Source organism: Amia ocellicauda, chromosome 3 (assembly GCF_036373705.1).
Source record: "Amia ocellicauda isolate fAmiCal2 chromosome 3, fAmiCal2.hap1, whole genome shotgun sequence".
Taxonomy (NCBI): Eukaryota; Metazoa; Chordata; class Actinopteri; order Amiiformes; family Amiidae; genus Amia; species Amia ocellicauda.
In genome coordinates, this window is record NC_089852.1 from 43,889,305 (window position 1) to 43,916,249 (window position 26,945).

Here is a 26,945-nt window from a genome sequence, read left to right on the forward strand (position 1 = left end):
AGCGTCTCGTTTTGAAATGGTACATTTTCAATATCCCAAGTCATTAGATAAGCCGTGGATCAAATGCAATACCGCAGATTCATAGATTTTGTGACATTATTTTTGATTTCGACACAGCCACGCAGAAGTATAAAATGCTCTCGCTATTTCTAATCCATAAAATCCCCTATTGATCAGAGCAACATTGTGTGCGCAGGCGCGGTGTGCAGCATCTGTCCATGGTGCTGATATGTTGCTTGTTGGTCTTGCAGGCATTTGAAAAAATACTCTAATCCCCAAACACAACTCACCTGCAGTACCAATTCTTGAAATCAAACGGAAACAAAACACAACACGATACAGAAAAACATGAATAAACCAATTACCTAACTCTTAGAGCACCCAAAGTGCAACCTAACAAAGATCCTTGTGGATAAGGTTACATAGGGATTTGCCAGTCAAGTCTTCTGTTCAATTATTCAAATAACCCTTCTCCCTGCTCCATTATTTACTGTTCCTACCTTGCCGTGAAATAATAGCCTGGACATCTGTCATTTTTCAGCCGATAAATCTCACCTTTCAGAGTATACAAGTTGTCTGGAGAGTTCAAATCTATATCTGACAGTGGCGTTTTACAGTGGCATGATGAAAGTGCTGGGAAATCACCTCATGAATCCAGTCTTTTATTTGTGGTGTTTATTGAAGCGTCACGCAAAGATCGGTTACATACCGGTGCCAAACAGTTCTCTAGAAAGTTCTCCCCCACCAAAAGGATTACAACAGCACAATTAATCTGATTTTATTTCTATGCATTTTTTCAGTCTATTTCGTCAGGGATGGTCTAAGAACTTTAAACTGTTTAGTGTTCCTGATATTGTCTGATATTGGATGGTGTGTGACGTCACCTGCAATCGTGGGGATGCTGAAGAAAGCAACCTGGGGGCTTTAAGGGTGACTGCGGATCCTTCCTGCCACAGCGGTAAGGGACCCCGGATTGATCGCTCTTCAACCCCTGGGCGCTGCGCACTCTCCGCCGGGCAGGACTGATCGAAACCTTTCTGTTTGCTTCCTCCCCTCCCCCTCTCCCACCCCCCTGTCTCTCAACCCCACAGTTGGTTTCTCGTTTTTACACCCAAAATATCCGATGATTAATACCGAGGCGGCTGTCATCTTGGCTCATGTTTTGAAGACGGAATAAAAGTTGTTTTGCAGTTGCAGCAAGATGAGAGCATGGAGCAGCAAAGTACACCTGCAATTCCTCCTCTGTTTAAATCTACTGCCAGGTACAGTCCTCTTGATTCACCCTTTGCTGGATGATCTGGGCTTCGTGTCCCCGCTATGGCTCTGTCCTTTTATTTGAGCACCTGTGTTTCACAATACTTGGCGCATTGTCTATCACAGTGTCATTTTGTTTGAGTGCAAATATTTGAAATCTTATATCGCTTGTTATAACTTTGAATTACGAAATGCGATTCGGTCTCTCTCTCTAGCTCAAAGATTTCTAGAACATAACTTAAGATGTATTCCCCTCACACTTTATTTTCTTGCGCCAGGGTATGATATATTACATTCATTTTCATTTAAATAGCGATGTTTTCTCAGACATAACAGAGGTACATTTGTTTGATTTTTATTTTAGCTAGGACTTAAAATCTAAAACCAAGTGGAGATGAGTGAAAGGCAGGCTGGAGTTACTAGTCATTCCCCCACCTCTCTTGTTTTAATTACTGATGTCCTGACAGGCTACCACTTTAATAACTGCTCATTGTGTTTCCCATTGTAATAGTTATGTACATATAATCCTTTTTGACTGTGGTATTTAGACCTCTTACTGCTTAAAGGCTGTTCTTCGAGTTCTTTGATCTATTTCCCCTGCAAGTTACTGTTTTAATATATACCATACCGTGATGGCTGTGGCTGGGAGCTCCCTGTGCTGTAACACTATGTGAGGACAGCTGTGTTGGGATGTGCAGAGGTGGTACTTGATTAACATGGACATTCAGGTTTGGCTTTTACCAGTTACCAGTATCATGATACATATTGCGGAAAGTGTTTTGAGCTCTCTCATATAGATAAGGGGCTACAGTAATAATTCTGGTTGAGTAACAATTGGCAAAATGTGGGGTGTAAAATAACATATTTCATGCATTGCTTGGAAAGTGGAAAGTCAGTGGGAGGGAAATCAAATTTAAATGCATAAAGATTTCAGGTGGGAACACAACAAAATGTAAAAAAAGTTAAAGAGTGGTGAATACATCCTATAGAGACACACACATATAACAATCAACTAAAATCTTATTCTTACAGTAATAGACTAGAGAGACATATTTAATAAGATTATGATCATCACTGTTTGACAGTTGACAGTAGTATTAGATATAAAATTAGTGGAAGCGTTTCTGCATCTCATACGTGTTTCTACGTTTAATGACTTCATTATAGTCCATTGTGTTTAGGAAATTAAATTTATTTTTTAATCTGTGGATAAATAACATTAGATCCCCTCAATTCTGAATGTGCATGTCTTTCAAAATCCTGCTATTGGCAGGGCTGTGTTAATTGTTTTACTCTGGACCTGCTTTCACTCCACTTGAAAGAGCAGTGCAAGCCTCATATGCAAATAAAAAAGCATGGAAGTCTGGGACATGAAATGTGAGCCCTGAACTACCTGTAAATAATTAGTGCCGGCACCTCTCTTACTTAATATAGACAGACGGTAACCAAAAAAAGGCACAAGATAAGAAGTTTCCATTAGGTGGTTGTTCTTTATAAATAAGTTAATGGAGGTAATGGCTGTTCTGTCTGAGTCACTCTTACTAGTCTGAGATGACATACATGTGCAATGATAATGCAGGCTCCTAGACTGTATGCATGCTCTTGGGTATCAGAAGACTGAAGTTTTGTATGTTATAAATGGGTTACAAATTGTTTCCCAAGCAGCTTTTGAGGTGTTGCATTGCACACCAAATAAAGTGCACAATGGGTGAACAGGACTGGTGATCTGATGACTGTTGGCATCCTTGAGATGCTGTGCTTGTCTTTTATTTCAGTTTACTTGTTCAGGGGATAAAAAGAAAATACAAATGTGATTTCTTAATTGATCTGAAATAAAGATGGAAATGGCTGTGTCAGTAAGAGTTTCCAATGCATATGTCTAACTGTTTATTGGTAAAGAGAAACTGATGCCATAAAATGGAATATTCCATATATTGTTGTACTTGTCTTTTGAGTTTGATTCATTGCAGATTTAGCATGGCCTGTTTCCGAAGGAGAGGAATAAGATTTGAACATCTGTTGTGAGACATTGCAATGAGTACTCGTTCTCATTGAAGAGCGGCTCGATATTCATATTTCAGATGGTCGCTGGTTCTTTCAAGTGTGATAAATCCGATCTGTCATGCTGTTTCCCCAGAACTGTACATGCAAGAATGTGGAACAAGGTTTCAAGGACAACAATGAGAATGGCTGACTATGAATGAATGAGTTGAATATTATGTTCAGTATTGCATGAAGCTTGCCTATATGTAAAATGCCCAAATGCTCTAAAGTTCAAAACACAAGGGCTTGCCCTTGGTGAAAAGGAGCAGTGTGGAGTGTAACACTGATCACAGGACTTGCAATGACTGTAACTGGATAGTGTAGAGAGACCTTCCCCTACCTGTGGGACAAGATAAACCTGTGCTGTACTTTGACAACATGGGTTATTTGATATGAAAGGAGCAAGTCTGCTTTGCTTCTGGTTTGTTCCACTTTGTGGTATGGAAAATATATATACTACATATCATTTTGTCTTCTTCTTCTTCATAATAACAATAATAGTACTCACAGGAACAATCATATTTCTGGCATTTATACCTTTATCACATCTGCTACTACTACTACAACTAATATATTAAAATTTAAAATGGCGGAATATACATTACGCAAAACATCATGCCCATTTTATAACGTGCAGAGGGGTCTTATAATTCACATTTGTATAAATTATAACCTGGCTAATGAGCTGTATTCTCACTCCAAAGTTGTCAAGAGTTCATAAAGTTGCATAAATAAATATATAATGACACAGTTACTGTATATTGATACCTGAAATGACTATTATTTACAATGCTAGAAGGAAGGTGCAATTCTGAGCTACAAAGTCCTGAATGTTCAGCCTTCCTTGGCAAGGGTTTTCATATTTAAAAGTGTGCATAACAAGGTTTGCATTTGCACATGGTCTGAGCTCTGCATTATGAGGCTGATGTCACGGAATGGATTATCTGCAATGATCCTCGTTTCATTTATACACCACAGCTGTTTGCTTGGATCCCGAGCTCCAGAGCCTGTTGTTTATGGATTGTTTCATGTAATCCACCACCGTGCATTGTAACTCCGGGGCAGCGGCTTATTGATACTGGGCAGACAACATTAACATCTGGCCTGGTCAAAGCCTGCCAAGGGGAAGAAACAAATGCCTCAGGCCATTATTTGATTATTCAGATTGGGTCTGCACTGCCCTGAGTGTTATGTATTGTGGTCTTGCAGTCCACTGAAAAGGAGTGCGTTAATTGCCAACAGTGTTGTGGTTGTGTACATGTGAAGAATTCCTTTCCTCCCCAGCCTCTGTTTATTGCATTATTTCTTTCACCAAGTGCTGATTAATCAATAGAAACTCCTGGAACTCAATCGCCATAGGGAGGCCTGTCAATCCGCCCGCCTCTCCGTCCTATCTTATCTTTTCTTATTTGTCATGTCATTCTTGTATCTGCCTCTCCGTGTGTGGGAGTTGATGTCATGGGCTGTGCAGCAGTGTTTCTTGTGACACGTTATCGGCCTCATTAGGGATTAGTGGCTTGGGTTTGTGACACAGTCAATCGGAAAACCGATGCTGGGCTAAAGTGCTGACCTAGCTCTTGCATCGCCTGTGTTCAGGACTAAATCTCCTCAGACAGCAGTGCAAAATGAGACAGTCTGCAGTTCTGGTATAACCAATACTCCCCATCTCCCCTCCTCTTTCTAGTATTGCAAGCCTTGTGTTCAGACCAGCTTGTGAGAACCGGTATCGGCACATTGCAGCAACCCAGCGGGACTCAAACCGATAATGTCATAATTTTGTGTGCAAGTGTCTGCAGTCTACAGCCCCCTTTTCATATTCTGGGCTGTCACTCAGGTTGAATGCAGCAGAAGGGTGCACAGTTCTTGCTGCAGTAAACTCTCAGCAGTGCTGGGAATGAGAAGCAGTGTATGAAAGCTTTTTATACTCCCCCTTCAACCACAACAAAGAAATCAGTCCTACATTTGCAATGATTTTCGGGTCCTACCTTTGGAGCATATTTTGTCTCTACCCAAATACAAGAATGTATCCCTTAAATACACATAAACTATAACACAAGGAGGCTCTTCAATTTATTTCAGGAACAATTGATTTCTGAGCGTAATATTCTGCGGCTACATTGTGTAGTGGAGAAATGGTGTGGAGTAATGGAAATGAACAGTCCTTACCATCTGGGGTAGCCTATACAATGACATTTAAAGCAGTTTAAATTTCATTGCACAGAATTATTTGAAATCCAGTGAAGCAGTGAAAGGGTTAAACTGGTTACGTGTCCATGAAGGGGGAAAAAAATTATGAATCTTGGCAGTGCGAGACTAGAGTGGAGGAGACTTCTATCACAGAGTCATATCACTGTCAGCACCAACAGGCATCAGTGATAAATGTTTTAAGAGTATATTGTTTGCATAAGGCTATACTGATGCACACTACTCAAGGGGCATGAATTTCTTGCAGTCGACTCTCTCTCTGTCTCGTCTATAAAGCTGGAAAGCGAGATCTGTTTTCTTGACGTGAAACACAACCATATCGGGATTACATTGCCTTATCAGCACCCTCAGCCCTGGAGTAATGTAATGTGTGTGTATCTGTTTTCCTCTTTAGTCTACTGCTAACTTCACAGAAGCTGACTGACAGTTGAGGAAACCAAAGCTCTGCTATGCCCCAGCAGTGGTGACTGACAACACGACAGCATGCAATGTTCCTTCTGAGGACAAGGTCTGTCATGATTTATAGTGTAGCCTCGGTTCTCCAGTGACATCTCTTACTACAGAGTAAACCATTGGGCTGAATCCTTTCTGTATAAGACTGGCATAGTTAGGGGCACAGGCTCAAAGGAATGGTTATGCACATATCTTGTGCTAACAGTTTTTCTTTTTTTTCTGCAATACAGAATCCTTATTCAGTGTTGCTTGTATTAGTTTTAATTTCTCGCTTTGTATTTGTATTGCATTTGGCTGACAGAGAGACAGTTTAAACTTTGTCAGACTTCTGTCAGAGTTCTGCCAAAGTCGCCGCCAGGCTCAGTAATGGCGCTGAGAAAGCATGAATGTGGACAAGAGGAAAGCAGACTCGTATTCAGTCACTTTACTGTCATCACTGTAATAAAACTAGATACAGTGCACACAGACTAATGACCTCTTGTCTGTCGTGGCACTGTGCGTGCAAAGTCATTACATGTAACCCATTGTACAGCAGATGATGCTATTTTTCTTCCTCTAATGGCTGGCACCCTGTTATCCTAATCTTTCAGCTGTTGGCTGTGGTAGATCCACAGTGCAGATTCAATTTAGCAAATTGACAGGATTGAGTGACCGACTGGCACAAGTCACTACCAACAGGCTTGTCATTTGCTCCTGTTTTAGCAGATAGTTGTGTCAAGATATATATATATATATATATATATATATATATATATATATATATATATATATATATATATATATACAGTGGGGGAAAAAAGTATTTGATCCCCTGCTGATTTTGTACGTTTGCCCACTGACAAAGAAATGATCAGTCTATAATTTTAATGGTAGGTGTATTTTAACAGTGAGAGACAGAATACCAACAAAAAAATCCAGAAAAACGCATTTCAAAAAGTTATAAATTGATTTGCATGTTAATGAGGGAAATAAGTATTTGATCCCCTATCAATCAGCAAGATTTCTGGCTCCCAGGTGTATTTTATACAGGTAACGAGCTGAGACTAGGAGCACTCTCTTAAAGGGAGTGCTCCTAATCTCAGATCGTTACCTGTATAAAAGACACCTGTCCACAGAAGCAATCAATCAATCAGATTCCAAACTCTCCACCATGGCCAAGACCAAAGAGCTGTCCAAGGATGTCAGGGACAAGATTGTAGACCTACACAAGGCTGGAATGGGCTACAAGACCATCGCCAAGCAGCTTGGTGAGAAGGTGACAACAGTTGGTGCGATTATTCGCAAATGGAAGAAACACAAAATAACTGTCAGTCTCCCTCGGTCTGGGGCTCCATGCAAGATCTCACCTCGTGGAGTTTCAATGATCATGAGAACGGTGAGGAATCAGCCCAGAACTACACGGGAGGATCTTGTTAATGATCTCAAGGCAGCTGGGACCATAGTCACCAAGAAAACAATTGGTAACACACTACGCCGTGAAGGACTGAAATCCTGCAGCGCCCGCAAGGTCCCCCTGCTCAAGAAAGCGCATGTACAGGCCCGTCTGAAGTTTGCCAATGAACATCTGAATGATTCAGAGGAGAACTGGGTGAAAGTGTTGTGGTCAGATGAGACCAAAATCGAGCTCTTTGGCATCAACTCAACTCGCCGTGTTTGGAGGAGGAGGAATGACCCCAAGAACACCATCCCCACCGTCAAACATGGAGGTGGAAACATTATGCTTTGGGGGTGTTTTTCTGCTAAGGGGACAGGACAACTGCACCGCATCAAAGGGACGATGGACGGGGCCATGTACCGTCAAATCTTGAGTGAGAACCTCCTTCCCTCAGCCAGGGCATTGAAAATGGGTCGTGGATTGGTATTCCAGCATGACAATGACCCAAAACCCACAGCCAAGGCAACAAAGGAGTGGCTCAAGAAGAAGCACATTAAGGTCCTGGAGTGGCCTAGCCAGTCTCCAGACCTTAATCCCATAGAAAATCTGTGGAGGGAGCTGAAGGTTCGAGTTGCCAAACGTCAGCCTCGAAACCTTAATGACTTGGAGAGGATCTGCAAAGAGGAGTGGGACAAAAAATCCCTCCTGAGATGTGTGCAAACCTGGTGGCCAACTACAAGAAACGTCTGACCTCTGTGATTGCCAACAAGGGTTTTGCCACCAAGTACTGAGTCGAAGGGGTCAAATACTTATTTCCCTCATTAACATGCAAATCAATTTATAACTTTTTTGAAATACGTTTTTCTGTATTTTTTTGTTGTTATTCTGTCTCTCACTGTTAAAATACACCTACCATTAAAATTATAGACTGATCATTTCTTTGTCAGTGGGCAAACGTACAAAATCAGCAGGGGATCAAATACTTTTTCCCCTTACTGTATATAATAAAAGTCCTGCCAAGCTAACAGATGAATGTTTTGACTTAAATGTCACAGCATCCTGCTTATGTTAAATTATCTTTGGAGAACAAGGAATGTGAGACTCCCATATATATCAGTACAGTTTATTGTTGTGGGAATGAAACTCAAATGGTTTTGCTACATAACCATGTTTCTTCAGCCAGTTATGATCTTTAATATGACTGTGACATTGTTGTGACATTATGTTGGTATAATGTTAATGTACACTTAAACATTTAAGACAATTTTTAAATGTTGTTAACTATTGTGGGAAACGTTTAGATTGTATAATGACTAATTCAGACCATTTTTTATTTCAGATAATATAATATAAAATGTTATGTACACAATGTCCTGTAATTTAAAACATGAATACATAGTCTTTTATATTTCTGTAATGTTGCTACAACATTGCAATATCTGATGGGGTAAAAAAAAAAAAAAAAGGACCAAAGTTGTATATAAGTCAAAGTTAGGATATTATGTCTGCCATATTCTAAACTGTTGTCATGTTTAGTGTGACCTGGGAGCTTGGAAAACAAGTGGATCTAGACAAAAAATTGTGATTTTTACATTCTTAAATGACATGTGTGAAAATAAGTAAAAACAAGTTTTATTGAATAATAAAAGCAATGGGAATAGACTAGTGCTATTCTCCTCTACTGATGATAACACCTGCACTCTAGACTAGTGTACAATATAATGTCTTGGGGTGTCTTTGAGTGGACTTTGAGTGAACTCATTGGACTTTGAGGGCTTGGTGAAAGTACTCATGTGGCATAGTTTTGTTTTAAAGATTTCAATTTTGTCAATGAACAGTTAGTACTGTGCCTCTTTTTCTACAAATTAACATTCCCCTTTGGTTTTAAATAGTTGTCTCTGGACACAGTGGGTATTTGTTTTTAAATAGCTTGGGGATAAACATATACATGGTGACAAATAGTTAATGAAGGACCTGGCAATAAGAGGAGAGAAATGTTTGCACTGTAGCCTACCTTTCACTACTGCTCCACAATGGGCAGATTTACTTGATCTCCAGATTTTTGGCCTCTGTCGATGTGTAATCTGCTCCAGGATCTGACCTCCTGCTGAAAGTGTGCTAACACCAGCTGTCTCCGGGGCACATGTGTATCAAACACTCTTCCCCTGAGATAATTGTGAAGTGTGGGCAGTGATTTGAATTTCCCGAGAGTCAGATCACACTTTTAAGTCACAGAAATGAGCTACATGACCTCCCCTTGCACACAGAGCATTATCAAGGACTTAATGAGTTTATGAAGCTACACCTTTTTTTTCGAATTTTCTCAATATGGGACAAGAACAATGCATCCTAGTCTTGCCCCCACAGTATAGTTGTTGCCAGCAAAATAATGAATAAGCAGCTAATATTATTAGACACAGAATGCAAAAAAATATACATCTCTGACTATTCCTGTTCTTAGTAGTGTATATGAACAAGCTCTGCAAATCAGGCCCAATGACATGCTTGTCAGGAAATGCCAGGCTGTGGATATAAATAAACCACAAATGAGTAAATCTCATGTATTATAATTAGTCAGGCAGACATGCAATATTATTGAATAGAATGCTGTGACCAAAAATTCAAACATGTATCAAATATGGTGATTTTGATCTGATACATAATTATGTGAATTAAAATTACCATGATGAGTACTCAATGGATCATACTTAGGCTTAGTATATTATGATATTCCTTTATGAATGTGATCAACATGATATCCACTTGGCTAAGATAAACGATCTGTTGTTATAATGACTATTTCATTAATTGCTTGTGCTCCTACAATAGTGCATACATGCCTACCACATCTGATTACATTTCATTACACATTTGGTTTAAATTGACACATTTCAGTCTGGTGGCTGTAGGGTAAACAACAAGAAAGGGTTTACAGTCAAAAGCAAATATAACCCTGTTTCTGTGACTGTCACCTGATTTCAGTAGGTCAAGGACCACCGAGTGACACAGTGATTTGCACCTCATGTACGTGGTAAGAACCTACAATGAAACCCGGGAGATGGTTAAGGCGTTTGTTGCACACTGTGCGCCACAATATGCTGTAGAAATGGGGTCAGTTTCCAGTTGTGCTTAATCTCTCTCCCTCTTTCTGTGTTGTTCTGTGACAGCCTGCTGGGGTGCCCATGGGAAATATGCCCACAAGCTCCTTAATGATTTATTCGCCAACTACACGAGTGCACTGAGGCCAGTGGAGGACACAGATAAAGCCATGAATGTCACTCTACAGATCACCTTGTCCCAGATCATCGACATGGTAAGGACACTTGTCTGGAGCCCCGAGGCGCAGGTGTCCATACTTTAAGCTAATGGAGTCATTTCTAGTCCTGTCTTATTTCTTCTTTAGCTCTTTCTCTTAGTTGTACAGTCAATCTAAGAACAGTAGAAGATTAATTAAAATATCTACACACTTTTCATGACCATACAAATGTAGAATCTGGTAAATCCAAATAATATAGTATTCCCATGACATCTATTGTGCCAAACCCATAATACATGGACAGCTAAGTCTGAACATGAAGAGTCTCTCAATCAATTTCTTGGAAAATAGCAGATTCAATAAAATAATCAAAACGTAAACACGAAAAATCTGCTCTGATCACTGTACCACTCCACTTGCTGAAATTGTTGTGCACATTTGATTAGTCTGACCCATAAAACCAAATGGCTTGAAGCTCTCTGGGCTCAGGGCTGACCTGCCCAGTGAAAGCAGATGTGCTGACCAGGGCCCCATGAGATGATTTCTGTCTGTGAGACCTTCTGTCTTTGTTTCAGGATGAGCGCAACCAGATCCTCACGGCCTACCTGTGGATCCGACAGGTGTGGATCGATGCGTACCTCACCTGGAATAAGGATGATTATGATGGACTTGATACCATCCGCATACCTAGTAGTTATGTATGGAGACCTGATATAGTCCTATATAACAAGTAGGTCGGACTGGTATTAAGATCATCGGTTCGATCCCCAACCCTCCAAACCCCACCTCCACCCTCCCTCCCTCCTTCCCCGTCTCTTTCCCCCATCTTCTACCTCCTGCTCACTGTGGAGACACAAGCAGTACACTCTTTGGAGATACTATTCAAGGGAGTGTTCTGGCAACTGGATATTTCTGCTTTTTATGGCAATGCTACCTGTAGCGTCAAGGGAGCTGGTTCTAGTTCCACAGCAAAATAAAATAAAATGCTGTTTGTGATTTAAAACAAGCCCAGAAAAACAAATTTTATGTGTCGATGGCAAAGTTCTGCTTTTGTGATTTGAGATCTTTAAGTTTTTGCATAGTATTTGTTTGTTGATGCTCGGTTCTGTCTTTTCAGTCACCTATGTGCATTTTGATTCCATGCTGGAAATAAAGATATGCCCGTAATACATATGGAAAATCATTATCTTCAGTGCAGATTTACACACTAGATTGGAAACGTTGTTTGACAGATGGCTTGGCTCTGATTTGTAGTGGTACGATAAATACATTGCTGACTTGAAACTCTGCCTCTGGGGAATTGTATTAAACCCTGTGATTAAGCCATGCAAGCATCTGTACATTGTTTATTAACAGTCTAAATAATGTTAAATGAGTTAGCTTGTGTGCATTTCTGCTCTGGGGCAATACAGTGGCTTCTGTGCTAATTCCTCACTTATCACAGATACTTAAGGATAAATGGGAAATAAGGCAGGTCTTGATAAGTTATGTCAGAATCAACTCTTCTGGTGCCCTTAAGAGTAATCTAACCTATTGTCTAAATCCCTACTGTAGTGTGTGGCAGCCCTTGATTGGCATGGAGATTATTTGTATTTTCTAGCATTTGTTTTTATGGTATTGGTACTCATGTCTTTAATTCAAGGCAAGAACGGTCAATTGGATTTTAGATATTTTCGCTAGGTCTCAGCACACAACACTTAGTCCTTATGAAGGACACTGACCTCAAAGCCTGCCACATGCAGCTCTAAAACATGAGAGTCTCTGGCACCCTAAAGGTAGTGGATCAAGTAAAAAGCAGAAAGTGAAAACCTAAACAGGGAGCAAGTAATGAAGACCTGGTTCTTCTGCCTTTGCTTTCCTTGTGCCTCTGCCTTCTTCACATTCTCATCACCATTGTGCCTGCCTAGCGTGAGTATAATTTATTTTTGATTGATTGCTTATGTGTTCTTTACATTTTAAATCATTGTGTTAATGTCATATGATGAATAGCTTTGAGAAGTCAGAGAGGTGTAATTTATGAACAGTTCCATTCTAACCTGCTTTCCTTCAGTTCCAGGAAATTGGGGGCATGTATCGGATGCATTTGTCTGGTTCAGGGATTGCTTTCAGCTGAGTTTCTTATTCAACAGTTCTGCACTATTGGCAGTTTTTATGATTAACTTTTTATTTTAAAGATACCGGTCATAAAGCTCTCCAAGTCATAAGGCCTATATAATAACAGCATTGATACAAAGTTAAGATACTATCTCCACAGACCACATATAAAAGGGCCCGCTGGTGTAAAACGCCTACACCTGAGCTGATTAGAATGAGTTTTCTTGTATGTGTTGTTAAATCTAAATTGTATTGGTCTAAATGTTACATGTTTATGCATTAAGTATACCCAAGTGCACAGAGAAATAGCAGGGCACTGTATAGAACAATGTTAAAAAAGACCAGAGAAAATCATTTCAGATCTCACAGGCCAATTATGATATTTCAAGAGAAGTGAATGCTCTCCAGGCAGAAGCATCCCTGCATTTGTAAAATTTGAATTGGGAAAGTATTCACAGTGCTTCACTTTTTTCACATTGTTATATTACAGCCTTATTCCAAAATGGATTAAATTCATTATTTTCCTCAGAATTCTACAAACAATAACCCATAATGACAACGTGAAAGAAGTTTGTTTGAAATCTTTGCAAATTTATTAAAAATAAAAAACAAAAAAAAGCACATGTACATAAGCATTCACAGCCTTTGCTCAATACTTTGTTGAAGCACCTTTGGCACCAATTACAGCCTCAAGTCTTTTTGAGTATGATGCTACAAGCTTGGCACACCTATTTTTTGGGCAGTTTCTCCCATTCTTCTTTGCAGGACCTCTCAAGCTCCAACAGGTTGGATGGGGAGCGTCGGTGCACAGCCATTTTCAGATCTCTCCAGAGATGTTCAAATCGGGTTCAAGTCTGGGCTCTGGCTGGGCCACTCAAGGACATTCAAAGAGTTGTCCTGTAGCTACTCCTTTGTTATCTTGGCTGTGTGCTTAGGGTCGTTGTCCTGTTGGAAGATGAACCTTCGCCCCAGTCTGAGGTCCAGAGCGCTCTGGAGCAGGTTTTCATCAAGATGTCTCTGTACATTGCTGCATTCATCTTTCCCTCAAACCTGACTAGTCTCCCAGTCCCTGCCGCTGAAAAACATCCCCACAGCATGATGCTGCCACCACCATGCTTCACTGTAGGGATGGTATTGGCCAGGTGAGGAGCGGTGCCTGGTTTCCTCCAGACATGAGTTCAATCTTTGTTTCATCAGACCAGAGAATTTTGTTTCTCATGGTCCAAGAGTCCTTCAGGTGCCTTTTGGCAAACTCCAGGCGGGCCATCATGTGCCTTTTACTAAGGAGTGGCTTCCGTGTGGCCACTCTACCATACAGGCCCGATTGCTGGAGTGCTGCAGAGATGGTTGTTCTTCTGGAAGGTTCTCCTCTCTCCACAGAGACACACTGGAGCTCTGTCAGAGTGACCATCGGGTTCTTGGTCACCTCCCTGACTAAGGTCCTTGTCCCCCAATCACTCAGTTTAGCCAGGCAGCCAGCTCTAGGAAGAGTCCTGGTGGTTTCAAACTTCTTCCATTTACGGATGATGGAGACCACTGTGCTCATTGGGACCTTCAATGCTGCAGAATTGTTTCTGTACCCTTCCCCAGATCTGTGCCTCAATACAATCCTGTCTCAGAGGTCTACAGACAATTCCTTGGACTTCATGGCTTGGTTTGTGCTCTGACATGCACTGTTAACTGTGTGACCTTATATAGACAGGTGTGTGCCTTTCCAAATCATGTCCAATCAACTGAATTTACCACAGGTGGACTCCAATCAAGTTGTAGAAACATCTCAAGGATGATCAGTGGAAACAGGATGCACCTGAGCTCAATTTTGAGTGTCATGGCAAAGGCTGTGAATACTTATGTACATGTGCTTTTTTTGTTTTTTATTTTTAATAAATATGCAAAGATTTCAAACAAACTTCTTTCACATTGTCATTATGGGGTATTGTTTGAAAATAATGAATTTAATCCATTTTGGAATGAGGTTGTAACATAACAAAATGTGGAAAAAGTGAAGCGCTGTGAAAACTTTCCAGATGCACTGTATACTTAAAAAATAATGGTGTTTTTACTCTCACATAGGCAGTCCAAAACATGTTCCGTGTATTACAGGCTTTTGTGGAAATGTGTTTATTCCTCAGAAACTTGCAATGTCTAATGTGAAAGCCCTAGTCTGATTCACTGAAAACTGTCACACAACGTAGATCTTCCATAGATGTTGCAATGCAAAAACAAAATTAATTAAATTTAAAAACCCATAGGTAGACATTTTTCTCCTGTGGTTTTTTTTAATTATAAGTGATTTTCCTAGTTTTTTTTAACTATATATTTTTTGAGACATTGCTAAGCACATGTATTAAACCTCCTTGGACCCAGCTTTGGTGCCAAAGATCATGCAGCATTTTAAAAAGGCAGCTGTGAATAGATATTATCTACAAGGCTTATGTCAATAGGTACAAATGCAGATTGAAGAAATTAAGCCTGTGTTAATGAGCGGAAGTCAGAGCCAAATTATTGGATGGTGGGCATCGATTTCTGCTCTCATTGGTGGATGGTGCTTTTAGTAATAATTCTGCTGGTTTAGAAAAAGAAAGTAGCATAACCTTTTACTGAACTAAGCTGATGTAGGTGTCAGGAGGAAGAATGTCATTGAGTGAATTGGAGTGACGGGAAAAAGTCATCATAAAAATGATTGCAGGAGAAGTATAGTTTTATATTATGGGGGGAAAGGAGAATCAAAGTCAGCTTTGATTGTAAGATGTACAGTACTGTTCAAATGTTTTAGGCAGGTGTGAAAAAATGCTGTAAAGTAAGAATGCTTTCAAAAATAGACATGTTAATAGATTATATTTATCAATTAACTAAATGCAAAGTGAGTGAACAAAAGAAAAATCTACATCAAATCCATATTTGGTGTGACCACCCTTTGCCTTCAAAACGGCATTGCCTCCAGTGTTCAGCTTCCAGCAGGCTCCCTCTCTGAGCAGGTTGGTATGCGTCTGCTCTATGTTCCAGCGCCGACGACCAGTTCACCGGCTCCATGGAGACCAACGTGGTGATCCGGCACGACGGGCAGATCATGTGGGACTCACCAGCCATCACCAAGAGCTCCTGCAAAGTGGACGTCTCCTTCTTCCCCTTTGACGCCCAGCAGTGCCGGCTCACCTTCGGCTCCTGGACTTACAACGGCAACCACATCGACATCTTGAATGCCCTGGACAGCGGGGACCTGACTGACTTTGTGGAGAACGTGGAGTGGGAGGTCCTGGGCATGCCAGCCAAGAAGAGCGTCATCCTTTATGGCTGCTGCTCTGACCCCTACCCTGATGTCACCTACACCCTCCACCTCAAACGGAGGGCATCCTTCTACATCTTCAACTTGCTCATCCCTTGCGTCATGATTTCCTTCCTGGCTCCACTTGGATTCTACCTGCCCGCGGACTCTGGGGAGAAGGTGTCCCTGGGGGTTACTGTGTTGCTGGCCCTTACTGTCTTTCAGTTGCTAGTCGCGGAGAGCATGCCTCCCTCAGAGAACGTGCCACTCATTGGTGAGTCTATTTCAGGTGCCATTTTAGGCTTGTCAGGAGGGCTGAGCTCTGGGGAAAAGTTGTTGTTTTTTTGTAGCCAGAGTTATCTATAAGGCTCTGATATTAGGGTTTCTTCATCTGAAAAGAAAAGGTGGGATGAAGTGATTTATTTTCTTTTTTAGTTAATGTGAAGTTGATCAAATTGAAAAAGCCTGAAATGAACAGTTTAACTGTAGATATGATGAAATTGCAAGTTCCAGTTTCTAAAGTAGGGACATTTTGTACCGTTGCGGAATTCTACTATTACAAACTGAGAACTACAGAGGTCAACCCAACAAGGTCCCATTAACAGTGGGGAAAAGGCTGTCAAGAGTGATCCAAGGACAACACAAGAATGCTTACTAACTTTGCAGGATACCTCTGAATTGCTTAAACCTAAATACAGACGACAGACAAATCCTTCAGGCTATATTGATCTTATTTCCAGGACTGAAATGACAACAGATACATGAATAAATCAAAGTGTCTTACTTCTGCTATACAGCATGTTAATAATGAACCCAGGATATGTAATTCTTTGCCTGAAGGAATATGTTGCATTTTAATGGGGAAAATGACAACTGCAATCAAAATAGAGCAGTTATCTTGCTCTGTTGAAGTGAGGACTGTTATTTCAGAATTCTACCTAATGTTTAATTAGTTAATATGTGTGACAATTACCGTCTGTGTAATATCTATGAAGAATTGTATGCTCAGCTAACTTTAATGAAATTGCCTGCATTAAACCCAATAGAAGGCAATGATATGCAGGGACATTAGCTTTTCTGATCATTCAGTACTAATTACAGACCCTCTAGGCATCCTTCTTATGTTAGGGATTTAAATTGTGAACAGATAAATGTGGATATAATAAGATTTCTTGGATAAAAAACCTTCAGCTCATTAGATTGCTTTTGACTTGTGGCACCTGCTGGGAAGTTCTACATTCTACATTATTCAGAAGTTATATCAAATAATGTACATTTTGTGAAATGTGCCTTACCCATAAATACTAGAGGTCATATCACAAAGATAAGCTTTGTTTTTTTGTTATTACCTATTAAAATTGCAACTGTTTTGTTTTTCATCTTAAAGAGAATGTTAGATTGAGATGACTCATTTTAAACGTATGAATATATATATATATATATATATAACCCTTTACAGTACATAGAATTGGTGTGAATTGGTGCTGCAGCCTTGTAACAGACTGTGTCACGTGTCTTTTTAGGAAAGTATTACATTGCCACAATGACCATGATTACTGCCTCGACTGCGTTGACCATCTTCATCATGAACATCCACCACTGTGGTCCAGAAGCCAAGCCGGTCCCCAAGTGGGCCAAGAAGGTCATCCTGCAGTACATGGCCCGAATCTTCTTTGTGTACGAAGTGGGCGAGAGCTGCTTAAGCCCCCAGCAAAAGAACCGAGAGCCCAGGCCTCAGAACAGCACTGGATGGACGGCGAATGGGCAGGCCAGGAAAGAAAACTTTGTGTTGAAGGTGAGGAGGAGTCAAGAGGACATGGAGCAAGTAGTGAGCCCCACTGACTCCCTGGGGAAAGACCACACCAACTTGTACAGCTCCTGGAAGGAAGAAGGGAAGTTTGTCAGCTTAGATCAAGGAGACTCAACCAGTAAAGGGACCAGTGGAGGTGGCAAAGGGAAAGAGGCCGTTTGTAAAGCCCAGTGTTTGTGCCACCACCAGCAGCTCCTGAGGAACATTGAGTACATCGCCAACTGCTACCGAGATCAGAAAGCCACCCAGAAAAGGACTGGTGAGTGGAAGAAGGTGGCCAAGGTCATGGATCGCTTCTTCATGTGGATCTTCTTCATCATGGTGTTCTTCATGAGCCTGCTTATCATGGGGAAAGCCATCTGAATTAGGGGGAAGAGCATGTGAACACTGTGGAGAAGATACATTCACTTCGAACAATCAATAGTCGAACCCACAGAAAGCTCAAAGAAACTAACTGGCTATTCATAGGTTGATATTAAGTAGTTTCTCTTAACTTTCACTATTGAGAAGAAAACTGTATTAGTTCAGAACAAGTGAAGTGGAAAACTAGAGCCAAAATAATCCCCTGCCCTCTTTCCCAAAAAACACTATACTCTGGAAGGATTGAAACATGCCTGCCCAAAGTATTAAGAAACAACCCAACACAGTACTTCCTTTTGAGCACTTTTCATTCACAGCATTCACACATTCATCAATTAAGATGAGCTTTTTGTATAATGTGTAGATTTATTTATTTTTAATCACTTTATTTAGATTACCAGTTAGTGAAAGGTAGCTACAGAGCACATATAAATAAGGTATTCTTTAAAACCACTACTAGTTTTCCACTTTTTGGCATGGTATATTTAACATGATTAACCATGTTATATTTTTCCATACCCTATGATGGCCCTCCTATTATTATTGCAACAATTTACATATGTTGTACTTTTGAAGTATATTTGATATTGAAATAACCTAAAGCACCATGATATAAAAAGATGTAGGTATTCTATGAATTAATATACTCAGACTTTAACTGGGCATGTTTTCTTCATAGACATGCAAATTCAGTTATAAGTGAAGTGCTAATAACACCCACACTGTATAAAATGCATGATAGCAGAGGACCCTGCAGCAATGTTGATAATGGAGGGATTGAAGGAAAAGCTCAGTGGAAAAAGGAGATTCTTAAAAAGTGTATTGCTCATAGGAAAAACAATCAAACTGTATTAATAATAGGTCTTTTGAGTGAATGGAACAATTAAATTTTATCAAATATATAATAAAGCTAATAATAAACTAAGCCTTAAACTGGAAAATATAACCAATGCAATCACAAAACAAAAGAGAAACTAAATAGGCAACATCAAACTAAACAAAATAAAACTGGACACTCTTAGACCTTAAGTCTGTCATGCAGCATTCCTGTCTCTTTGGCAGACTAACCTGAATAACTCCTGGAAGCCCTTCTAACCTGCATTATATAGCCCAACACCCGGCCCATCCCATAATATTACCCCATTATAACAGCAATTGCTTACAACACATTAAAACACAACAGCAACATTCATAACACAGGTAACCATGACAAATCATTAGATTTGATTGTACCAGCTCCACCGCGCCATAGATAAGAGCACTTTAAGCCGCAATTCCCTTTCCACGATACATTGTAACAAAAATTATACAAATCGGAATATTACACAAATCTATTGTTTACAAATGAATATACAATATATTTTATTTCTATACGAAAATGCAACACATTCACTAAGCGCTTTCACGCCTTTTGTCTCTGTACACCCCCTGGTTTCCCTCTAAACAGAATGAACTATGAATCCCATTCTGCTTAACAATCATTAAGACAAAATTCAAAACAAACACAAATATCACATTGTTGTTGTTTTTCCTTTTTCTTATCATCAGTGACTTGTTTAATGCGGTTTTCTTTTATTTATTAAAACTCTTATAAGGAAGTCTGCATTTTGTTAAGGAAGTTCTCAGTCCGTCACAATGTACTATTGGAAATGAACTTACAAATCCATATGTGAACTATAATGTGGAAAGTCCCCATTTGAGGCATTTAATAACTTTTTAAGCACATTTGTTTAGGCTTCTGAGTGCCAAGCAATTATCAGGATTACCTGCAGAACATTGTATGTACTCTGACAACTACAAAAGTGAAACCTATGCGATACTATTTGGCAATAAACAAACACAAAACAACAACAAAAATATTCTTTAAAGGTGTTTCAGGAAAATACTAAATTCTGGAGAAAATCATCTACCAGAGGATTCAACTGCAGGAAGGAGACAAACGAAGCAAGAAGCACAAAAGCAAAACTGAACTCTTAGTGCATGTCTTTGCTTCCTCTGAAAAAGGGTGATGAAAATGATCTTGGTGCTGTACTCTTCTTGCAAGTCAAATCAGACCATGTTTAAGCCTTTAAGTGACTGGGAAATGTAGGCATATTCTGCATTGTGGTTAAACATGGGATGGGAAACTGACAATGTAATGGTAAATGACACAAATTAGAGAAGTGATTTACTCCATTGCTTTATCGTTGATGTGAAAAGAAACACAATTTTTGTCTGTAGGAATTGATAGGCTGTCAAATAATCTGATGCTTCATGCCGATTACTCCTTTGAATGAATTGGAAATAGAATTAGAGTAGTTATAATCAGAGCTTTAAAATGTATTGTCTAGTAAGACTTTTCCATTACATTCTAGATAATCCCTTTAATGGCGTGTGTAAGTCTTTCTTTAACACACACCATGAAACAATTACTTGTTCTACTGTCACAAGGTGGGGGGGGGGCAATATCCCCCACCACACACACGAGAATTACCACATCCTTTTGAGGATTTAGATATGAGGGTTGAAGCCACTATATAGCTGCACCTGTGAAATTCCATTTAAATAATAGTTTAAAATCTGTGCTTGACAGAATGGATGAAATGTCCGTCACCAGTTTTAACAAGCATGCACAAAGCATGAAATCTACCTGTCACAAATGTGATGTTTGAACTGCTTTCTTTGGTATTTTTTTATATTATAGTTCAACTAAGCAGATACTTTCAAACACAAGCTGCACTGTGGCTTTATATTGCTTATCTTTCTGAAAGAAAAACCCAACACCTCATTATCACACTTTAATATTGTAGGGATTCCATGACAGCTAAAAGTGTATACAAGTAGACAAGACATCAAGCAAATGTAAGAGAAGTAAATGCTTTTTTGGGATGTTTTTAGACACTTTTCGGACCAATTAGTAAATGTACTGAAAAAACAAAACATTGGTAAGGTTAAGATACAAAATAAATAAAATGTAATTAAAAAGTGTTCTGATTTTGTATGACCTGTGATTACATAATCATAAATACATAACCTGACAACTCACATGTGTCCAATTTGCCATGTATAAATACTCCCTAGACACTGGTGAAAGTTTCTCTTAGTGTTACCTTACACTGTCACCTCTCTTTGTCTTTGTCTTGTTTCTTTCTATAAAAAAAGATTCTACATTGTGCACACATGTTCCACTAAATTATTGCAGTTATTTAAAAAATATATACATTTGAACTAAGACTTTAGTATTGTACAAGAACATTTAGTAATGTAAAATAAATGGTGGATGTGATTTTATACAATCTTGTTTTTCTATCATTAGAAAGGCATTGACATACACTCACCTAAAGGATTATTAGGAACACCTGTTCAATTTCTCATTAATGCAATTATCTAACCAACCAAGCTGATAGAAGAGCAACTTTGACTGAAATAACCACTCGTTACAACCGAGGTATGCAGCAAAGCATTTGTGAAGCCACAACACGTACAACCTTGAGGCGGATGGGCTACTACAGCAGAAGACCCCACCGGGTACCACTCATCTCCACTACAAATAGGAAAAAGAGGCTACAATTTGCACAAGCTCACCAAAATTGGACAGTTGAAGACTGAAAAAATGTTGCCTGGTCTGATGAGTCTCGATTTCTGTAGTCAGAATTTGGCGTAAACAGAATGAGAACATGGATCCATCATGCCTTGTTACCACTGTGCAGGCTGGTGGTGGTGGTGTAATGGTGTGGGGGATGTTTTCTTGGCACACTTTAGGCCCCTTAGTGCCAACTGGGCATCGTTTAAATGCCACGGCCTACCTGAGCATTGTTTCTGACCATGTCCATCCCTTTATGACCACCATGTACCAATCCTCTGATGGCTACTTCCAGCAGGATAATGCACCATGTCACAAAGGTCGAAATTGGTTTCTTGAACATGACAATGAGTTCACTGTACTAAACTGGCCCCCACAGTCACCAGATCTCAACCCAATAGAGCATCTTTGGGATGTGGTGGAACGGGAGCTTCGTGCCCTGGATGTGCATCCCACAAATCTCCATCAACTGCAAGATGCTATCCTATCAATATGGGCCAACATTTCTAAAGAATGCGTTCAGCACCTTGTTGAATCAATGCCACGTAGAATTAAGGCAGTTCTGAAGGCGAAAGGGGGTCAAACACAGTATTAGTATGGTGTTCCTAATAATCCTTTAGGTGAGTGTATATCAGTGGTACATTTTTCAAGTTGCAGATAATAAATATTTTGAAAAACAGAGAAATCTTCACTTCAGAATTCTGTAAACTTGGTAAAGGTTATTATTGCTCATGTTCTGTCAGCTGCTATTGACGTTTCTTTAGAGTTGCCAAATGCAGGCCTGAAGGTAACATTATCAGAATATTTGTATTGACATTAGGCTTAGAAACAACTCGTAGGTAAGCTTCACTCACATTGTAATTAATTTACTCTTTCTTTAAGTTAACAGAAATGCTTAAAATACCCTTTCCAGATCAATGTTTGATGTATTTTCGGGTTGAAGACTTGCACAGCATGTTTTCAGAGCTTTGGTAAGATTCAATTATTATTTTTTTTACACCAGGATTGTCCAAGTCAACAAAGTAACTGAATACTCAGAACAGCACACTTCAATAAACTATTTTAAGTCAATGACAACTATATGATAGTAAGTACCTGACCATTTTATTACTACCTCACAATATTGTGGCATTTTATCCTGCATTACAATGACCATTCATTAGTGCTCAACTATTGTCAGTTTGATAATTATCATATTTTTTCCAGAAATGTATTTTTATTTTGCACCAAAGAACAATGACTCTTGTTGATTAAGTTAACTGCAAATGGTGGTATGAATGTATATATTTAATCCAACTACAGTATTACATTATTTTCTGTTTAAATACTGCAAAATGAATGTGTTTGCATTTTTCCATGGATCTTAAAGGATTATTGTGTCATATTTTCATCATTTGCTTTATAAAAGTAATTGTAATAGTTTTAAGTACCTTCAATTCAGAACAAGAAACCTATTTTGTAATATGCACCCCAGTAATTACTGATCAAAAGCTGATGTTATAGTTATTAAATAAAAGAAAAGTGGACTGTTGACATTATATCATAATTTAGTGTGTTACAGCACTATGATTATTATAAAAATCAGTATCATTAGTATAATCTACTATTTTCCTTCAATTATAAATGCTAACTCAATCAGTCGCACTCTTCTAGAAATAATTTATATTATGGGACATTATTAATGATACAACTATAAAGTTAATGCTGCTGGATTTTTGCTATTGCAACCTAAACAGTTTACAGCGAAGAGAATGTTTCAGTGTGTTGGGCTTTTAAATCAGGATAATTAGAAGAGGTGAAATATAGTGACACGTGTGACTGTCTAATCCCCTCTCTTGGATGAAATCTACTGGGGCCCCTGACTCCAGCATCAAATATTGAATTTGACTTTCACTGCCAAACCAGTTGTGAATAATTTGCTTTGATGTTGGTGCCTTTGACAGCATATCTCTAAAAGGCATTTCCTGGGAGCAGAGTGACCTTAAGCTTGCAGCCCTGTACACAGGTACGCGTGCTTAAGTGCTGTTTCCGAAAATATCTCTGCAAGGCTTTTACAAATCGATTAATGACATTTTCCATACCAAGGGGAAAGGACAAAGAAAAAAAAAATGTGCAAGGCAGACATTTCAGAGCAACAGGCAGGCAGGGAGTGAAGGAATGTAGTTGCTTTTGAAAACATTTAGGGCATGTTTTCATGCCCCCCCTCCTTTAATACGTACCTAGGACTTAACGGTTTTATATCTATACTTGTTACCACATTGTACCAGCATGTATGCTTATTGTATTTTGTATTGATCGTACTGCACTTTTGTAATGCTTTAAAATGCTTCTTGTGTAAACTGTAAGTCACCCTGAAGTCTGCTAAGAAACCAATAATAGGAAATAGGAAATAGTAATAAGGAAGTTATATCAATCTAAAGATTGGATACCAATTTGCTTTCCACAGCATAGTCTTTAAATGTATGTTGGTTCAGTGGGTCCTATTTGAAACTTAAAATAAATAAATACATTAAAAAAGCTTGGATCTTAAAAGTGCATTGAAACCAGCTCAAGTATTTCAAAGGAAGAGGACAGTGCGCATGTCAGACCACGCCCCTGGAAGGCAGTCCCGACCCGAGGCCCCGCCCCTGGACAGGTGAGGGGAAGAGGGCGCGCAGGCTGAGAGAGGGCTGTCATGCTTGTTTCTTCCAATTGAAAAAAATTAGATTTTTAATATTATTTAGTTAAGCTGTTCTGTCCATCCTACAACATGTGTATGTCTTCAATATTTTAAACTCCTAGGGGTTTTGTTGGTTGTTGGTAAGTGAATGTTTAATTTCAACCTACTTTAAGTAAAGAAAGCTCATTTCGTTTTGAAATTAAGCACAGTAGTTTGCAGTGTAACACAGTTGTTGCTATGTATGCGCTGTAATGATGTGTATTTTGTTTGTGGTTTAAATACTCATTGTAGGACACGGGAGCAGTGGATACCTGGCCATTATTCTGTGGGGATGTTTGTTCTTTCTAACAACTTGTTAAAGGATATAAAAAGTAACGTTTTTCATTTTACTGTGTAAAGTATATACGCATTTTGGTATTACTATATATTAGGTCATTTGTAATTCGTTCACCATTAAAATGTTAATACCAAATAGGATTTGGGTTTAATAGTTAAAACATTTGGTCAATTTTAACTATTTTTAACGCAAAACACCTTTTTTATAATGTGTATTTTTAATTTAATTTGGATAACTTGGATTGCGTTTTTTGTTATTGTTATAAACCACTTGGGCTAGAAAGATTATCCGGCCAAACAAAAAGTTAGCAAAGCCCCTTCAAACCTAAAACGCCAAGAAACAAGACATGCTTAAGACAACATTCATTTAAGTCAATAACAGCAGAACATCACGAATTTCAAAATCACAGAGTACACAAAGCATTTTGAATGCCAGAGGATTATCAAAATACCATTTCCATTCATACCAATAGGGATTTTTGAAGATGCTGCTGCCAGACTGAGTCAGATGCCTACAGGCCTGACAAGAGGGGAGGCATTTATCACAGATCTAAGGGGGGACCACCCACCATTGTGTAGTGGGAAAATGTATTTATTATTTCCTTTATATTCTCTATATATTATTAATGGTTTCATGATGCTAATTCATTCTGGTCTATAAAGCAATCATTAGTTTGTATTTACTCTGCTCTGGGGGCTACTTTAATTATTAGTTCTTAATGCATTTCTGTCCGAGGTGTTACTTCAATCAAGAATTGTCTTCTCATGATTTCATTCAGCCACTGTCTTCTAGGATATTCAATCAGCTGAAACAGTTAAACAGTATACAGGTTGTGTGTTTTGGGCACAGGTATTTGGTTAAGGACTTACAATAATGTCTTTGATAAAGATCTGCTGCCTAAGAATGCTGCCCAGCACCAATCAACTCATCAAACACTTCAACAACAGTAACACACTTAGGTCTGTGTTAATTATTATGCATGTGGCAAACTGAAAACCTGTACAACTGGATTTTAATGAGATCACTTCCAGTTGAAAAGACTAACACATTGTCTATCTGAAGATACAAAAAGGCTTCTCCAACTCACATCCTGAGTTCCTTTCTACACTTCATGTAGAGGAGGAGCGCTCTGGGTTAACCTGTATTGATGTTTTCTGTAATAAACATGTTACTTCTTCATTGGTGTTTCCTGGGATTTACTAAAACCACTACAGTTGCACAACTGAAAACAAACAAATAGGCCTACTTCGTGATAACACCATTAGTTTAGTGCATTTTCATCAACACATAGGAAGAGCTATGAAATAACTAATTACAACAGCAATAATAAGCACCGGCCCTAATGGTAACATTTATTTATCTTTTCGGGGGAAACAGATCATAACAGTTTTTAAAAGACTGAAAACATGAAAGATTATTAAAAAAAAACTATGAAATGATTGCAGAAACACTACACCTTTAGGATACACCACTGCATAGCCTAATCATTTTATTCACATTAGTACAAGTGGAAATGGTTTAATTGTAGCTCTGAATACAAACTGCAGCATCATACACGTCAATATCACTAAATAAATGCATTATGGTACCTACTGTGGAATAAATTCAGACTCCACAAGTGTTGAAGGGGGCGATTTTCTGGAATACAAAAAGCCAATGTATAATAGTAATTTGTGTAAGGGCATTTTCCATCTTCATAAAGACAATGTTTGGATACTGTATACACAGGTCCTTTTCTAGCCTTTAGGGGGCCCTAAGCAGGATTTGATTTGGGGTCCCACCTCACTTTTTTTAACACTCCCATCATTTACAATGACATACGTTTAGTGGTTTACACATTGTTGCCCCAGGCTCAGTCGTAGTCAGCAGCATCCCATCATGTGTAGTCAAGTCCGTCAACAAAGGTCCTCCTGACTGATATTTATTTCACAATTTGCAGGTTTAAGTAAGTCTATCTAGACCAGGGGTTCTCAAACTGTCAAAATGAACCTCCCTGAGCAATGACAAAAAAAAGACTGTGCCTCCTCATATTTTACTAGAACAATACAACACTATGTTGCAAAATCATGAATAAAAAGTAGGGATTTGATCAATATAGAGATCAGTGTGAGTTGCAGAAGTATACATTTTGAGATCAAAAACCGTAGAAATTTAAACCGCTATAGTAAAACGTTACAACCTATTAACAACACGATTCATTCAGTATAATATTATTCCTACCTTATCAGTGGGAGGCGTGTTAGTGTGTTTGCTGGACCCTCTGCTGCTGATC

The 26,945-nt window shown here is 39.1% G+C and overlaps 1 protein-coding gene across 1 annotated transcript; it reads left to right on the forward strand.

Annotated features, from left to right (window-relative positions):
• Window positions 1–867: 867 nt before the first annotated feature.
• LOC136747145 (neuronal acetylcholine receptor subunit alpha-10-like) lies at window positions 868–21,273 on the forward strand. Its single transcript, XM_066700098.1, has 5 exons — window positions 868–958; window positions 10,498–10,643; window positions 11,162–11,316; window positions 15,687–16,219; window positions 17,469–21,273. Exons 1-5 carry the CDS (start codon window positions 868–870, stop codon window positions 18,116–18,118), a joined length of 1,575 nt encoding a protein of 524 aa, XP_066556195.1. The 3' UTR covers window positions 18,119–21,273.
• The last annotated feature ends 5,672 nt before the right edge of the window (window positions 21,274–26,945 follow it).